The sequence below is a fragment of the Aulostomus chinensis genome, chromosome 15 (assembly GCF_037954235.1).
Source record: "Aulostomus chinensis isolate RoL2024-O1b breed Wild chromosome 15, RoL_Achi_v1.0, whole genome shotgun sequence".
Classification (NCBI taxonomy): domain Eukaryota; kingdom Metazoa; phylum Chordata; class Actinopteri; order Syngnathiformes; family Aulostomidae; genus Aulostomus; species Aulostomus chinensis.
In genome coordinates, this window is record NC_141334.1 from 25,661,584 (window position 1) to 25,680,865 (window position 19,282).

At 42.8% G+C, this 19,282-nt stretch overlaps 1 protein-coding gene across 3 annotated transcripts in view; it reads left to right on the forward strand.

The window, feature by feature from the left end:
- Nucleotides 1–19,282, forward strand: part of ntm (neurotrimin) — a 485,612-nt gene that overhangs the window by 446,795 nt on the left and 19,535 nt on the right. For all 3 annotated transcript variants that reach the window (XM_086225657.1, XM_086225655.1, XM_086225658.1), the window contains one exon: nucleotides 3,098–3,223. In XM_086225657.1, coding sequence (XP_086081783.1) covers nucleotides 3,098–3,223 — 126 coding nt within the window. The remainder of the gene's footprint in view (nucleotides 1–3,097; nucleotides 3,224–19,282) is intronic.

The following is a 19,282-nucleotide window of genomic DNA, read 5'->3' on the forward strand; positions in this document are numbered from 1 at the left end:
ATACGACCTGAATGTTGACGAACTTCGCTGACACTCAAGCAGTTAGCGAGACTCCCTTTTCTACAGGAGCTGATTCCATCATTCAGTCTTCATCTCGCAGTCCAATGTTCACTGGCGTCTGGCATCTTGGACGGTCACTCTGCCGTTTCCTCTTTCTCTGTTCTTCCAACATCGGTTTCCACGGTATTTGCTTCTTTTTTGCTGGCTGCCCCACGATGAATGTTTGCGTAACAAATCCATCGCTACGTTGTTCTTACTCTCGAGCTAGCCGGTGCTTAGCTGGGGGCGTGTGTGGCGCTGCACCAAGTTGCACTGCCCCCAGACAGCATGGACCCATAAAGTGTTGTAGAACCCTCGCGATGACTCTCGACCCATTTGATGAAGCTAAGTTAAGATAAAGAAAAGATGCATCCTCCCTCTTTAAAAATTGCTCCATGAAAACGAAAGCTTTTAAACCCACTGAACGGAGGACAATGATGCGGCTCGCCAAGACTCTGGGAGAAATACAGTTGTGACTGTTAGGGGATTTGACGTAGCGGGAAGAAGACATGAGAGAGAGCACCTCCTTTATATTTGAACATGCACTTCAACCTCCCCCCTACTCTTCCAGAGTCGATCTGTTGCTTCCCCAAGGTGCATCATCAAACATGGAATTCCAGCATCTCTGGTCATGTTGGTGTTAGGACTGCTCGGAGTCTGAAATGACAAAAATAAACGTTCCTGCTCTCAAGCCTCATCAAGGATCCTTCCTGTGCCGGACCAGAATAAAGAAACACATGACACAAATTCGTAGGCAGTTATTTTGCACTCCATTTATAAAGAGAATCACAGGCTCACGTTACCTCCTGTAAATTTAAGCAATGAGAGTCTGGCAGTTTGATCACAAAATGCCCAGATTAAAATATTAGATACATAAGACTCAATGAAGGCCACCTTGAGGAGGATCGCCTGCAACCTCAACCCCATGCGTTGGCCCTTGGAGTGGAAGAGGTTCAGAAGCCGAGGAGTATATTCATCCAGCGTGGACATGACCTTCCATTCAAGATACGTCGTTGTGATTCTGTGGAACTCTGGATCCTGGATCTGAAAGACAAGTCATGACAGCAGCTTGAAAGCCTCCAATCGCACAAACACACATTCTGTTCCTGTGGCACTGAAGCGAGCTCCTTCAGATCATCATGTTTACATCATGCACAACCTCCATGTTTGTTGGTTGTTCACCAGCTGGGTTGACCTCCACAGCAGTTAAATGGGTCGTACTATGAAGGAAACACTTGTTTTATTTGGGTCTCTGATACGCCGACTTAACACAGGACCTGAAGTCACAACTCAGTCAGTCGAACGTGGGCTACTCGCGCTGTACTCATGTGATTAACAGCCGTTCAGATTTGGGGCTCCACTTGATGTCACAAGGGGCTTCGTAGAATTTGTAACTGCTGAACTCCTCAAGGTCTTCAACCAAGGCATCAGTGCACTTCATGGAGGCATTTTAGATGCTTTTTGAGCTTCAGCAGAAGTAAGCTTCTTTTTTTTTTTAGTAGTCAGTATGATGCACTTTCCTTATCACAATGTAAACTTGTGCACTGATCATCACTGGCCTCTAATAAATCAGAATGGTCCGCAGTCTGATTGTAGGGACTCTCATACAGGCCTTCTTTGAAATCACTCAAAGTAAAGGGTTTGTGTCGCCTATTTTTGTGTTTCAGAAATGTACGTAAACTGCTTCCTTCAAATATACAAAAGACAGTTTCACGGCTCTTCGGATGATTTCCTATATGCTGAAAGTAGTCCTTCTCTGTAGAACAAGTAGCACCGCAAACTAATCCCTTCAAAGCAGAGAAGATTCCTGGCTGTAGACTTTCTTCAGCTGTATGGTACCTGGACTGATGTGTGCGAAGGGCACGCTGTGTCTTAAATGTGCAAGGGTAACTGTCATATAGACACGGCTGGGTTTACCCACGACCAAATGCTGCGTGTTGTCGTCCGCAAGCTTTTTGTTGATTCCCCTTTGTAGGAGACAAAGACTTGCAGATCACGGGGTCTTTCTGGGTGAGTCTGCATGTTCTCCCTGCGTCTGTGTGGGTTCTCTCTGGTACTCTGGCTTCCAAAATTTGGACTTACAGAGCAGTAAATTTGGCATGTTTGGTAATTTGCAGTCACACCAAACAGCGTTTAACTGCTACAGACACTTTAACTCATAAAAATTAAACTGGGCTTACCTTTAAGCAAACGGTAGTCTGTGAAATGTGTGGCAGACTTGATGTCCATGTGGTGCAAAATGCCCCGACCTCCCAGTGAGTCAAATTTATCAATTTTCTGCCTTTTTGACTTTCCTGATAAACATAATTAAGTTCTACTCAGTGGTTCTCAGCTGATTTTATTAAAAGAATAAATAAAAATTAGAAAAATTCAATCAATAAATTATTCAAATTTGGTGAATTCAGCTCAGTGTGATTCCAAACTGCACAGACCTTTCAAATTATGTATAGATTTATCTTGTTTATTTCGTAAATATGAATTAACCCTGATTAATTATTGCAGTGTAGACGTGTTTGCCGAGGTGTTACTTCGCTTCTACTTCTGCTGCAGTTTCTTTGCAGGTTAAATGAACAAAGTTTTGACTTCCTCCGAAGTATCAGATCTTTTCGTCAGCATTGCCTGCTTTTATTGTATGTCCTCTTGTTAACTCTGCTTTTCAATTGCTATCCAGATAAAGCTGATCTGTGTTGTGCTGGGATGGAGGCCGAAACAAAAACGTCAAATTGAACGTCTGATTTTCCACTTTGAGCAAAGTGTTAGCAATTAATGGTATCATTTTGAAGGCCACCATTTAAGCTCATTTATTGTGTAAAAATGATCATAAAATGAATGTCATTCTTATAGTAGCTGTGTAACACATTGATGATTCATCTCGGCTTCAGTTCTGAACAGAAGTGAAAGGAAAAAAGTGACTTTTGCCTCTGAATCAAGGTTTCCGACAATGGAAAATCAAAAAAAGCTGTTTTTAGAAGATTTGGCCGTACAGCTTTTCTCAGTGGCAGCCATTCTTCAAATCTGTGGCGTGCTAGATTAACACTGTTTCCATTTCCTTTCACAGTGCCACCAAAAATAATCAACCTGTCGAGAGATATTATGGTAAACGAAGGCTCCAACGTCACCCTGATGTGCCAAGCTAACGGTAAACCAGAGCCGACCATCAGCTGGAAACTCATCTCGTCCTCAGGTTAGTAGTTATCGGCTCCAGTCTTGAGTCTTCATCCCTTCCTGTGTGTCTTCTTCCCTTCATCTGCCTTCCCCCCTCCCCCTCTCCCCTCTGCATCCATCACATCATCTTTGACTTTGTTTGACCCCTGGAGGATTTTTCGCTTCACTTATTAACCATCATTACCTGCTTCCAGATCTTCATTACAACCTAATTGTTTGCGGGAAAATAAACTGGCCCTGTTGTAATTGGACTAATTAATTTGAGTAATTAGATGGATGTAAATGTTAGAGATGCTCTGTGAATGACAGGATTAATGTAGAGAACGCAGGCCCGCGTGCTGCTTGGTCCGCCATGAAAACAGCATATCACAGCAAAGTGTGGCCAAACCAGGTTGCGGTATTGTTCACTGTTCGCTCAGTGGCATTGGTTCCGCTTTTCTTTCACAAGATGAGAACGTTAGTAGATATCTTTGTGCTCCATTGTGTCCTTACTCCACTTAAGCAGCCAGTATGTTTACATTCATAACGAATTACATTTAAGAGCCGAGCCTGTGCTCTCATCTGCTCTGCTCTTTGTGTGGAAGCAGAGACGTGGGAATAGAATTGTTGATATGACACAAGTGTGACTGACCTGTGTGTAAGAAGATAAGAAGCAAGAGGGGACACTGATTGGCTGCTGTTTGTGAAATATGACATGCTGCTGCATCCATTATTTTGCCGGCTATGTTAAAGAGACAAGACTCATCCTCTCTGGTGTTGCTGGACTTTTTCAAGGCAGATCCCCGCTACCAGTCAGAGAGCGTCGTAAGACCAAGGCAATTGTTTGCGTGCCAGTTGTAGTGATTGGATTCTTGTTGTCATTCTGTGATTTGAGTCCCAGGAGCTCCTGTGTCATCCATGCAGCATTTATCAGTAACAGAGCCTTGCAGCTGAGAACAATAGAAGACCTCCCAACTTGATGTGCAGGCACTGCTGGGTTCAGGAGATTACAGGCCCTGACGCTTATATTCCTACCAAAGGAGCTCCTGAGTAGAAACAGATATGGAGCGCTTCAAGGAATTTCAGGCTGCTATGAAAATTCAGCAGTCATAATTCATCAAAAAGAGTATGAGGAGATATTAGTCCTCTATTGGCCCAGACTCAGGACTCGCCTATTTTTCATGTCGATCACTCAAATTGAAAAACTGCGACCAAGGTTTGGGTCCCAACCCACCAGTTGAGAATCCCAACTGAAGTGGACTTTTATTTTGAAGTTCAACATCACAGTGTCCTGATGTTGTCTGCTATTCTGAGGGTGTCTGCTCTCCTTCTGGAGTTGAAATGACCCGCTGATGATGTGTGCTTTCAACCCTGATCCGTTACCACATGATGACACAGCCTTGACTTCATGGAATACAGTTTGCAGACAATCGTCGTGATTCCACATCTCTTTTTCTTTGCTCATTTATTTATTCGTGTATTACTGATTATCAGTGGAGCCCTGGATTATCAGCCACACTTGGAGCTCCTGTTGTTGTTTTCCATGCCCACGCTGGTTGGAGGAGTCGAGCTGTCAACAATCTGTCTGTTAATTGAGTGAGTGTAAATTTGATGTTTCACCTGCGTCTGCCTTCTGGACCGCAGCCGTGTCTGCACACTAAGCTGGGGATGTAATACACGTCCCCTGGTGTGTTGCCTTTCGACGGGAGGAAACTTGCTGGCCTGCAGTAGTGAGATGTGGAGACAGACAGCAGCAGGATACAAGCATGCATGCAGGATACAGCAGTATGACTTCATGCAGGAGTCCTAACCATGACATAATTACTGAGGCCAGGGATGCTACGTTCAGAGATATTGCAATATTAGTCAAACTATTAAACTAGGACATAAAATATAGCTTCTCTGTGCTTCAGCTACGCAGCCCTGTCTTTGAACCTGCACGTTTGAGAGAAAGAAAGAACAAAAGAAAGAAAAACTCACCAAAACTGCACCGTATTCATCAAAGCCAAAAATACCAAAGGGATGAATCTTGAAGCCATCAAATAATCATCTTTACTTTGTGTTGTATCATCAAAATGCCTGCTCAGCAAAGTGCCTACTTTATGGAGTGTAGTTCAATGTGGCTGCGCTTTCCCAATATGAGTGGCACTCACTGCTCACTGGCACTTGGAAAAAATATTTGTCTTCAATGATTTCCTTTTTTTGATTTCCAGGATTTAAATTATTATATATATATATATATATATATATATATATATATATATATATATATATATATATATACTTTTTTAAACTTTGATATGGTTTAAGTTAAACATGTATCTATGACTGTGCTGTTACTTGCAGGACTTACTATTGTTGTAAGTAATGTGCCTGTACTGAGTAGAAATATTATGTGAGCAAAAACTAGGCTATGAGGGGATAACAATACCATAACCTTCTAATCTCCACAAACCTTCAGAATTGAATTTTTCTGCCAAGCTCAGGCACCGTTTTGAGGTCTGAATTATCTATCTATGCTGAGCATGAGAGCAGCAGCAAAACTTACTGTCAACCAATCAGAGACCTGTGTGCTAATACGTGCATGATCAGCTACAAATATACTTAACTGCAACAGCAGCGTCTTTTCTTCTGCTGACATTCTATGGCATTCTGTCAATGTCCAGCTGTCAGACTCAAAACCATCTGTACGCGCCTGGTCTTCTTCTTCTTTTTCCTCGTAGGTTTTTATCACTTTTGCTTTCTTAAAAAATGGATGTCACAACAAAGCATTTTGTCCCCTTAAAAAGCTCCAAAAATAGTAGAGATCTGAAGCAAGTCTGCATCAGCTCACACAACCAGATACAAACACAAGCGTCACCCAGGGAGGTGTAGCTGAGCCAGTTTCACGGCGTGGATGATAGTTTGTGATCGTCAGCCCGTTTGCACCCTGACTGGAGAGGTGAAGGTCTGCTGAGACAACAGGGACAAGTTTCAACCCTTCAGCAGGGACTGGATCAGTCCAGGCGTCTGCAGGACTGCTTCTGTGAACCACGCCATCGATGAGGATAAGTGAAACAATACCAGGCTGGAGTGTGGTTTTCTTTTCAAACCATGAATAAGGCTTTTAGTACTTTGAACAGACTGTGCATCTTCTGTCTTGAGCTTCCAGCAGGAAGTACTGTAGTTCCACACACAGACGTCTGTGACCCTGAAGAGACAATGAGTGCAACCTACTTTGTCCTACGGTAGTTTGAGTCCCCTAGCATGTGTCCTGCTTCCAAGCTTCACCCTCCAAGGGAAAGATGAGCCACGGAGCAGGTCTCCTCGGAGGCTCCCCTACAGCTGTCCAAGAGGGCTTCAGGTACCATTCAGAGAAGCACGAGCTCAGTCGCCGGCCGCTTCAGTAGGAACACATACGTACCGCAGTCCGATCTAATTCAGCTGCCACAGCCAGAGAGCTCATTTAAGGTCGTAGTGGGTGGGGGTGTTGCAGTCTTTCAATTGGCCTCATAGTCATGAAAAACCTGGAAAATTGAATTAACCTGGCATTAGATCATAGTTTCTAGTTCTGAAAGTTAGATAAAGCCATCAAATTCTGGAGAGGTCATGGTAATTTTCCTCAAAAATACCTGCATTCCGGTGTATTTTAGGCCTGGAGAGAAAATCTCTTTTGGTTTACCTTAATCTCCTTATGTACAGTGGAAGGACAAAAATATATGTAGTATCAAGCTCTGTAGCTTGTATTTTACTAACTATAACAACACTTCCCACTATCCAGGAGAGACATATCCAGTTTTTTGTCTCTGTATTTGATATTTTAAACCCGCGTGTCGATTTATTTATTCCAATACACATATATATCACTGTCAGAAATGAATGAAGCTCCAATAATAGCTGACGATGTGAGTGTCAAACCAAAGTTGCTGCTGGGGAGTGTAAAAGGAAAAGTGTTGCTGTTATACAGCTCCACACACTCACACACATTCACGCTTACCCCTACGTTTACCCACGTGTACCGCATCGGTACAGTGTTGGCAGCGGCTCTTATTTAAGTTGCCAACCTGCTAGTAGCACACACAAACACACACACACACACACACACACACACACACACACACACACACAAACACACACACACACACACACACAGACTAGTGTGTTGCTTAAAAACGCTTTCATCTCTACATCTACAGCATTTGTTGCAGCCTTAAACCTGAGGAACCATGTGATGTCAGAATACACTAAATGTACAGCCGTCATATTAAATTTCATCAAGCAGTGGTGCTCAGTGTTTTATGGTTCTTTGATGAATAAATGATTGAGGGTAATGTGACAGGGATCGCTTACCGTGAGCACCTCTGCAGCTCCTCTTGTCTGCATTAAGCTGTACTACCAGTTTCACTTCAGTTTTTTAGTTTTCCAGCTCTGACTTGACTCTCCGTTTCCTGCCACAGCAGGCAGCTGCTTCACTGGAAAAGCTTGAAACACTGACAGTAACGTTGTGAACAGAGTGGAGCATTTAGCAGCTGAAAATCCAGCTACATCCCTCCGGAACTGGTAGAGTGCAAAGATGGAGATACAAGAGAACACAGACACACACATTCACTCCATTTCACCTCTCAGGATCTGACAGCTGGTTTCTGCACTGCCTTTACTTCCTGCTTCTGATGTTAACTTCATTGCTATTTTTTCCCTCAGACCTTCAAAGGTGCAGTCACTTATAACTGAGTGGAAATACATGTTTATGGAGCAAATTAATACATTTATTGTTGAACACAACACTCCTACACTGTAAATTCTGCTTTTGACTCATTCCCATTTGTTTCATGCAGCCTACGATGAATTCGCACTCCCAAACCTAGCCAGGGCCGGCCTGGGCTCACGCGACCAATGTTCTCATCACTACACCAGCTTGAATAACAAGCAACCAGCAACCAGCAGCATTCTGTGACATCACCCTGTGCGTGATACACACTGATATCTGCTATTGGCAGAAGTTTCAGTCATACTGAACATGTCATCTTCCATACTGAGCCACTGTACGACCGTGTTAGCGTGGTACTTTGGAGCAGAGTTGAGCTTTTAGCCATCAGTTTTGTCTTCCATCATCTGACTAAACCCTTGATAGCAGTGAACTTCAACCGGTGAATGGACCTGCGTCCTCCTGTTCATGATGATTACACCAGTCCAACACATAGTTGTAGAGACACCCATAGCAAATAAGATGGGTGGCAAATGAAAATGAAATTGACCTCACGTGGAAGTCCAGGTGTGTCGGCGTGGCTACCTGGGAAGCGAAGGCACTAGGATGCACGAGGAGAAGGTGAGCCAGCAGAGGCAGCCTGATGGTCTGGTCGATGTTCTGCTGGGGAATCTTGAGTCCTGCCATTCATGCGGAGTCTCTTTGGCAGGGAACCCCCAACCTAAACATTGCTCTGGACCAAGCACCCCCCTTGGTATTCCATAATGGCGGTGGACTCCTTCAGCAGAATAACATTCCCTGTCCCACTGCACATGGTTCAGGAATGTTTGAGGAACACAATGACGAGTTCAAGGTGTTGACCTCTCCTCCAATATCCCAGATCAGACGGAGCATCAGTGGGCTGTGCTGGGCTAACAAGTCCATGGAGGCTCCACCTCAGAACCCACAGGATCTGCTTGCTGCTCATGTCTTGGTGCCAGATACCACAGCCCACCCGTCAGAGGCCTGGTGGTGCAGGTCCAGGCCTCCATGGGTCGGGCTGCTTCAGGGCAAAACGGGGACCTACACAAGATTAGCGTGTGATTGGTGGTATACACATGTGATGATGTATTTGGGCCGGATTACAAGATGTGCACACGCACACACACACACACACACACCCTTGTACCGTACCGTATTTACATGCATAATACATACATTCTCCATACCTCTGTTTGGCCTGATTAAGAAGGCAGCAGTGTCATTGCCATAAGCACATTGGCATGTGTACACTCACCAAAGGCTGGTTTGCTCCTGTGCACCAGGTCTCATATCCATGTCACTGTTATTAGCAGCCACACCTGTGCACCTTTGTGACTGGCAGGCTGCAATTGTACTGGCAAAATGCTCGTGGATGAAGACTATTGAGTTTCTCTCTGTACTTAAAACAATGGTAGCTCACACCAGAGGGGGACCTGTTGGCTCTGAATACAGCGTGTGGGATTGCACAGGAGTTAAATGTGCTGTTAGAAAGTGGACCAGCCACTGCTGTGGTGTGTAGTTTCATGTAAAGGAAGCTGCATGTCAGGGTCCTTCTCAGGTGCCACAGTCCTGAAGGACCCCTGCATAATGGGGAGGCGTCATAAAGCCTGATGGCCCAGAGAAGAAAGGAGGGAGGGACTCTGACAGACAGAGACACAGCCTGCCACTGAGTGTGCTTTGCTGGTTAACCAGAGTACCAGTGAGGGGTGAGGGGGGTTACCCATGATGCACAGCAGTGGATTTAGGGTCCTTCTCTACATTACCATTGCTAGTGAGTCTCATCCATGCAGAGCAGTGAACAAGCTTTGCTCACCCGTTCGTCATGCTGCCTAGCATCCGTCTCCTCGAAGCTGCCTCCTCAACACACAACAGCGTCGAGCTTGATGTCGACATCCGCAATATTAACTGCTCAACACTGAAGACCTGAGGAGGAGCCTCAGCATATTCCTAGATAGATACATGGAAATAGAACTTTATTGATCCCACAACGGGGAAATTTGTGTGTTACCACAGCTCAATTACAAGAAAGAAAAAAAGAAAAGTTAAATATATCAAAAGAGAGGAGAAGAACTGCCTATTATGTCTAATACTGCGTTTAAATTATGATGTATGTATGTTACTGACAAATATGAGGTGCACTATCAGTCTCTGAAACACAGTTGTTTTCCCTCCAGACAGAAGAAACATGAGCACAACACACTGTGCTGGGGAGTGAGCAATAATAAATTATTCACTTTCAGCCACAATAGAGTAAAAGCAACAAAACAAACAAAAACACATGTTAACAGATGGTTTATGATGGTTTACCATGCCTGCTAGGAAAAAAACTGTTTGCTCAAGAAGAAGAGAAAACCCCTCTACCAGCGTTCATTCTCCTCTACAACCACAAAAACGACCACTGAAGCCAGAAGAAGGTTCAACGTGACAGAAATATCCATCCAATGAAATCAGCTCAATCTGAAGGGATTCTCCTCAGTTGGTGTCATCTCAGCTGCCTCTTGTCTGGTCGGGCTGTACCAATAAATACAAAAATAATTATGAGAAATGACTTTATCCTTCAATCCTTTGTCACTTAGTTCTGCTGAGGGAGGAGACACAGGATCCGTCAGCCGGTGATGCACTGGCTCGGTTTATAACAGCGGATACATTTGGATGACAAGCTGCAATTACAGAGGGTGATCTATCACCCAAGGGTGCAGCGGAGCACCCGTGACATCGGAAGTTCACATGGTGTTATTTTGCGTCTCTCTCACATCTTTTTCCATCCTTCTTTTTCCAATAAAGTGAAGGTTTTACACCTAATCTTTTGTAGACACATCAAACACTGATCTCTGCAGCGCGTCTGCTCACTGAGAGAAAACTAGGAAGTGTGTATTCTTGTGTGTGTGTGGCTACACTTCCTCAGGGCCACACTTTTTAGACAACACCAAACTGTTGTGAATGGAAAGACTAATAAAATGAGACCTTTGTCAACGGACCAGCAGCAGCAGTCGATGCTCATCCCGCAGCGATGCTTATTTATCTGTTCACATGTGAGGAAGTAAGATTCACGGTGATGATCTTTTTTTTATTTTATTTCATTTTTTTACAGGCGCCAACAAATTTGCAATTCAGCCGTTTACATTTTCATCCCACACTAAATAGAGCAGCTTAAAAGCCATTCTTTGATTTTCCTCATCCACAAGATTAAAGGCCACAGTGATTCACTCTTTTATGCCTGTTTTATTCTCTCTGTTGAGAGTGGAGCTGTGTTCCACCTGCCATTTCATTATTGACAGTTTTTGTATCAGTTTCATCTCTAGTATTCCACGGAGGCCTGGACAAGAATGTAAAAACATCGAGTTACACTGTGGTGTTGTCAGTGTGACTCAGAGAGAGTAGCAGAACATTTCCCAGGACCCAAACTTCAGTTCCAGTATCTCCCAGCTGCAGAGCAAGTATCCTGCAGCCCGCGGCCATTCAGTGTGTGCCCAGCTTGTGCAAGCACTCCGGGGTGTTTAAAAGAGTGAATTAAATAAATATAGATCTTGAACGTGTGTGTGTGTGTGTGTGTGTGTGTACACAAAGATTGATGATTTGAGGCAAGGCTGGGGCTCTCACATAGCCTTGACCCAGCTCCCCTCACCTTTGATAGATAGATGGCTTTAGGGGCTTGTGGCGGATCAGAAGTGATCCTCAGTATCTCCCACAGACGGCACGACCTGACTGCAAAGTTTGTCAGCTCAGGCGGCGAGCCAACACCGTGGTGCATTAAGGCCGCCAGAATGAACATGCACATGATTGAATTTGACCTAGGAGCAATAAAAGTTTTCCAGATTCACTCTGACCAGACTGCTCAGAGATTTATTTGAAGTTGGAAGCTGGTAGTGGCCATAGATTGGTGACTTTTTGACCTCGATGAAGGTGACAGTCTGTTGTAACTTCATGTTATCAATATTATTTGGATAACAGGTGAATTTTGTTCCCGAATTTAGCTCAGGAACTGTGTCCTCCACCAGCACAAAGCAGCACAGCCCAGCGCAGCCTGGTGCCGGCGGGCCACTCATACTGTCTGTCCTCCAGCAAGTCGGTGTTGTTTGAATAACAAATGTGCCTGACCTCATCAGTGGGTTTGTGGATCTTAAAAAGGATCATTGGCCCCAACACGTCTATTTTCTTTTGTTGTTTTGATGCTACATCACTTCGCTGTAAAGGGGCCTTTGACTCGGCGACACTTCTTTTCCTTTTCTAACAAGGAGTTGAAAGACAGAACTCAACAAAAACAGATCGTATGAAGTGAAAACGATATTACAACCTAAAAGTTTTGTAGCCTGCAGATCGTCAGCCTTCAGCAGTGAAGCCTGCATGGACCGTCCACAAAATGTCACAGCTACTCAAGGGTCATGTGACAGACAGGGATGAACCTCAACCCGAGCACACGCAAAGCCACAATACCGATGTCATCTGGATCCTCTGACGTATGAGCTTTGCTGTTGTAGATCCTCAGGCTGCGAAGAGCAAGGTCATGTGACACACTGCCCTCATCAGCAAGGCAAGGCAATTTTATTTGTAGAGCCTGTTTTCACAAAGTTTGTCTCAAAGGGCTTCCCATGGCATCATCAGCATCCTGCCATAGCAAGAACATTATGCATATCACACCGTCCTATTTCACAAATTTCTTCCAACTGTTTGAACAAGAAAATCTGGAGTTTGTCATCTCCGTTGCTTGTGATGCACTCTGTTTATGACAGTATTTCAGAAAAAACTGGGGTAATACTTCAAAGAATACATAAAAGCATATTTCATACCAGGTAATTAAAATGATTCAACCAGTTCACAAAAGAAAACATTTCAATCACACGGTAATGGGCTGAACACAGTGACCGCTGCAAATATTTGTAAATGAAATCAGTCCATCCCTACGTCATTTCCTCCTGGCACTGTACAGATGAATACCCTGGTCTACCTCTGCTTACACAGGCTGCTCACCTGTCAGCCAATCGCTCTCACCACGTTTCCTCTACGCAGTACGGTGCGGTACAGGACGGCATGGTACGCTTGTTTTTGGGTTTCCGTTACAATGGAATCGTTGTCATTTTTGATTCCCTTTGGAGCAGACAAAGACTTGCAGATCTCGCATTGCCATCCCAGAGGCCAGAAGCTAAGGGCATCAGAAAAGGTCTTCTTTCCTTTGTGTAGAACTCGTGGCCAACATCACTAATAGATCTCGTAATTAAACAATGTAATCAGGCTGATGCTGCATGGTGGTGCAGTGGTCCTCACTGTGGCCTCACAGCAAGAAGGTTCCGGGTTCGAGTCCCGGCTTGGGCACGGGATCTTTCTGTGTGGAGTCTGCATGTTCTCCCTGTTCCTGCTGGGTTCTCTCTGGTACTCCAGCTTCCTCCCACAGTCCAAAGACATCAATTTGGGGACGAGGCTGATTGATACTCTAAATTGACCGTAGGTATGAATGTGAGTGTGAATGGTTGTCTGTCTCTGTATGTTGGCCCTGCGATGGACTGGCGACCTGTCCAGGGTGAACCCCGCCTCTCGCCCGTTGACGCTGGGATAGGCTCCACCCCCCGTGACCCTTACTAGTGAGGAATAAGCGGAAGATGACGATGGATGGATGACTCTGGCTGATATATTAATCTTTTTTTTTTTAATCATAATAGTATTACGTTCTTCTGCAATTTCAAAATCACAGGAGGCACAAAATTTCTACACATCAAAATGTGTCAAAAATGATTTTAAATGAAACGTCTTGCTGCAGAGATGTGCTGGCCCACACGCACGTTCAGCAGACTTCAAGACACAAATGTGACAGATCCAGCAAAAACCACACCAGAATCATTTCAATGTTTGTCAGTGGAAATGAGAACCATGATTCAAAGTGATAGTTCCCTCTGACATGGCAAGTCATAGTGTAACTGAAAACATAATCATAATTTGATTTGTTTAAATCGTTCAGCCCTACACTGTAAGAAATTTCACTGTAAAATAACAGTTAATTATTGGCTAATAATGATTTGAAAACAAATCATGATTTTGTTCTGTTTTCTTTTTTGAGCATAAAGTGAGAGGGTGCAGTAAAATTACAATTAACAACTGGATTTTACAATATATTACTTTGTTTATTGAATTGTAAATTTACAGTAAATTATTGCCTAATAATTGCATTACTTTCACAGCAAGCCGCTGTAAATATTTTCACGACAATTTACCGTAATTAATTCTCAGTACTTTGCTGTCATTATTCCACAGTAATTTACAATAAAACAACACTTAACCGTAAATTCATGGTTGCCATGCCCAAGGATTTACCGTGATATAGCAGTAATTAGCTGTACTGTAAAGTAATGTGAAATAAATACAGTAAATTGCTGTGAAAATATTTACATTGAATTACTGTAAAAGTAATGCAATTATTAACCAATAATTTACTGTAAATTTACAATTCAATAAACAAAGTAATAGATTGTAAAATCCATTTGTTAATTGTAATTTTACTGCACCCTCTCACTTTATGCTCAAAAAAGAAAACAGAACAAAATCATGATTTGTTTTCACTTTTTAATCAAGCTTACGATAAGTGCAATATTACATTTAACAGGAACATTCATAGGCAGTTTCCTGGGCAAACATGCTGCCAACATATTCAAAACAAATCGTAAGCATAAGTATAAAATGTGCAACAGCAAAAATGTGCAACACTAAAAATGTAAACAGTAAAACCACTCACAGGAAATATAGGTTTTTTTGGCTCTTACATAAAATCAAAATGGCTGCAAATGTAATCAAAGGGTCATGACAGAAGGGACACCCTTTACAAACAGCTTTAAAAATTAACAATTTAAAATGTGCAACAGCAAAACTGTGCAACAGTACAACCACTACAATTCAGGCATATTTTAAAGGGAGAGTTCAACATGGGTTTTGGCAGTTTTGGCAAACTGGCCCATTGCCATAACCCCTATAGTCATAGTCGTAGGTCCGTTACCTTTAATTGTTGGTACAAGCTATTTTTAGATAAGCAGAGCAGAGACGTGAGCTACTCAGAGCTACGCTACGGGGGCTAATGGGATTTCTTGGTTTCCCTCATCAAACTCATTAAATACACAATCCAACAACAAGCTATGAGATAATAATGGAACCTTACGAGACGGAGATGTTCCCACAGCTCTGCTCCACTGATCTAAAAATAGCTTGTACCGACAATTAAAGGTAACAAACCTACGACTGTGACTGTAGGGATTATGTCAATGGGCCATTTTGCCAAAATGGAATCCACAGGTCAAAAAAGGAACACTCACAAGTTGTTAAAAAAGAAAAAAAACAACAACATTCTACCTTCTACATTGCCTGCCACTCGAAATCTACCAGTTTGCGCATTAGAGTGCTTACATGTGTGTTGATCCCTCCACGTTTCCTCTTTGTCTTTGAGCCAGTTTCTGGATTGATACCCAGGAAGCATCTGTAGATCAAAAATAAAGAATTAATATCAGGTGATCTTTTATGTTAAATAGAAAAATTGCATTTCCTAGTGAAAATGCAGTGGGAATGTTCATTGCTGAAAAGAAAAACGCTGCTGAAAATGCATAAATCTCACATAAAATGCCTAAGAGTAATAGCAGTAATAGAAGTAATCATAATAGTTGTAATAGCAATGGTAGTAGTAGTAGTAAATTTAATAGTAATAGTAGTAAAAGTCATGGTAACAGAAGAAGAAGTAATAGTAATAGTAGGAAAAGTAATAATAGTAAAAGTAGTAGTAGTAATAGTAACAGTAGTAATATAATAGTAGGAGTAGTAATAGTAATAGTAGCAATAGTAGTAATAAAAGCAGTAGAAGTAGTAGCAGAAGTAGTAGAAGCAGGTTTGAAGATTTCTCCCATAGACTTCCATTGTAAAAATTGGTTAAAAAAGTTTTACAGTGTAAAAACTATAATAAGTAAAAGCGGCAATGTCCTAAAAGAGCGTTTTGATAGTCGAACGGTTTTAATAGCATAAAGTATGAAGGAGCTGAAACGTGATGGCTGTAAAAAAAAAAAAAAAAAGTTGTTTAGGCCTCAAAGACAAACACCCTGGTAACAAGCCGTTGATGGATCAAGAAATGCTTGGAAAAAATTAAAAAATAAAGCACTAACGTTCTATTAGCCTACGTGCTGCTCTACTGAGAATTTCACATGCAAGATGAGAGAGAAACGTCAGCTGCGCAGGTGTTTCTCACCGCATCAAACCAACTATCTAACTTGCTAACGTAACCCCAGCCACAGCCTCAAATCAAAATGTGGAGCAAAGATTCACTCTACCGTGAAATAAAACGTCCCTTTAGCTCACACAAACAGTTGATAAAACCAACTAACCGTGTTAATCCTCCATGTGGTGGCTCCTCGCAGCCTTCGGGGAGGTGGGTGTCCCTCGGTTTGACTGTGTGGAAATAAAAACGTCAGAGAATAAAGAGTAATTAATACGACGAACATCACACTCGTTTAAAAGTTCAATATAGTGAACGCAAAGGTAGAAAACGAGGCTAAATTACCTTCTCTTGTTCTCCGGCCGGGTGGCATCAAGTCCACGCACAAACTGTTACTATTTGAAAAGATCCGCCGCAGGTTCCCACAATTCAGTGCGGTTCATGTAATTTGCTGTGTTTTTGCGTGGAGAGTCTTAATACAGTATTTTGCAGTGAAATAACACAATAAAATGCTGTGAAATCCCAGTAAAAATTAAAACAACAAATAATACAGTAGTTTACTGTGATGGCACTGTTTTTACAGTAAACTTCTAAATTACAGTGTCATACTGTGAACATTAAAGTGAAATCCTGTAAAGTGATAATAATGCAATTTAGTGTGATATTTCACAGTTGACTTGTGAAATCCTGGTCATTATTTACAGTGTAGAATAAACCATTACATGCAAGAGATTGAGCACCTTTGATTTTAATATCTGTTGTTTGGCATTTGTCGATGTACAGATCAGCTTAAAATTGATTTCATCGAGTTTTTGTGAAACGTCTTAAATAGTTCATTTTTTTGAGTGGGATTGTATGAGGCAGAGGGTCTCATTGGGACCCAGCACAAATCTCACGGGAGCCAGCAGTTTGAACTTTGCTGCAGGTGGGAGCGGTGGGTGTTTCTTATTCTCAGTTCTCTCTTAGAAAAAGCCACCTTAACCTCAACCACTGCACGATCACATACAGTAAAGATGGAAAAAAAAACACACAAAGGAGCAGGAGAATTAAATAGCAACTGCCTTTATTTCATTAAAACTAAATCAAATCAATGAAATATGAGCGCTACTCCAGACCGGTGCAGCAAAAGACAGGAAATGAAACAAACAAGCAACGCCATGCAGCTCTTTATTAATAGCCTACACAGTAAAATAATATGTTTTTCCCTGCAGCACGGGAGAAGACACAAAATCAATGGATCTCTACGATCGTGCGGGAATATATTGTCAGAATATTTGGGAGTGTGGGTGGGAGTGGACAAACACATCCCGGGAACAGGTGGGAATGTAACACACAAGTCGCAGATGCGGGCAGTAATGGTCAGAAATCCAGCAGGAGGGGGCTGGAGAAGAGTCCCAGGCAGGGCTCTCGCATGAGGGGTTTATCCAGGGTGGTGCTTACCTGCAAACAGACAATGATACTGGCACAGATGCTGAGCAATGCACTGAACTACCCTGTAAGAATGTCCACTCGAAACTTTTTTGCTGTTCCGTTATTACAAGAATGTACAAACCATCAAATGTCTTTCTGTACTTTCTGCTGCTTTCATTTCAAATAAACTTGGAACGACAGGTTTTGAACGTCACCAACATTTTCACTGTGGTTACTCTGCTTTTCTTGCAGCAAATTGGAATCTACAGCGATACACAAACATATAAAGGTGTAAAAGTGTACAAACCTTTACACAACATGAACGGTTTGTGAAATGTGGTACCACAGCACATGGTGTATGACGCACTGTGTAGGTGCGATACATACCTGTTCAAAACTTTTAGCCAGGAGCACACACGAGTAACTTAATCGAAATTTACACTCTCTTGTCCACTGCATGAGGAAACAGTGTCACTCAGGGACCTGAAAATATCAGTTCATCATCCAAACAGCGTTTGACAAAGACACTGGACTTGTTTTTCGATCGGGAAGACGTTTCACCTCTCATCCCAAAGACTTCTTGTTCTGAGAGAAACAACTTCAACAACTAACAAGTCTAACAATCCTTGACTTCACCTTTCTTTGGATAACTGTCCATGTATCAGATCCATCCAGGTCTCTAATACAGTAACATGAGGACCACAAGAGGACAGTTGTTCAGGGGTACAAAGAAGAAAGAGCTCAACGATGTTCTGTAAGTGAAGAACTGCGTTTAAATCACTAAGTAGCCTCTGAAAGACCAGTTAGACACACTTACAATAGATTTACTTCCAGAAAAAACTAAAAACATAGCAAATCATAAAAGCAGTGGCAGGAAATAAAATTGTTGAAGCTTAATAATCTGTGTGGGTCCTTTACCTTAAGAGTATGCTAATAGCAGGCCCACTGAAACCTGTCATATGCAAATAAGAATGAGGCTAAGAAGAACCACGCCATGAAAAATTAGACGATCAGAAGAGATGCCATTTCATCAGGAGTTGTCTGTTAATCCTACAAGTGTGTGTTCTCTTCTTCACTGTCACCTGTGGAAGACTATCAGTGAATGAAACATGAGAGGGCAAACTATTTATAAGAGCTCCTGTATGCTGGTCCTTTTTCCATGTGGATATGCTCACTTTTCCTGGTATTTATTTTGGCCTCATCTTCCTAAAGAAATGTCCAACTCCTGACTGAGGGATTTCCTCTGTGGATGCTCACTGTTGGCAGGATGACTTCTAGAAGGTTCGTGGGAAATCGGAGGCGTCACGTAGCAGTTGGATACGTTGAGCGTGACATGCTAACATCATATGTGCAGTGTTGAACGTGTCGTCCCAAACAGACGGACTAACCGAGCCTCTCTCTGGCAGCTCAGAGTCCACACCCAGCTCTGCTGCACTGATCTCAAGCCAGCATCCGCAAACGCAGCCCAGTGTAACTTTTATCTGTCGGTGTGAGCTGCAACCACAGTTTGAAAGCAGAACGTTACTCCCAGAAAACTGAGGGAGGCCGTTGGCGCCATCTGAATGTAACTAACGTAACGTGAACGGGAGCCTCGTGAGAGCCGGTGAACTCGGGATCAGCAAAACAGCAGCCAGTGTGCTCAAAACACATGAACAGACGTTGGATGGAAATAACGGCAAATTTAAACAAGAAAGAGGAGTCTGAGCCTGTAGCAGCAGTCTAAGGGCCAGCCTAAGCAGTCCTGACTATAGGCCTGATCAACAAGGAAGGTCTTCAGTCTGCTTAGAATCACCTAGAGAGGGGGTCTG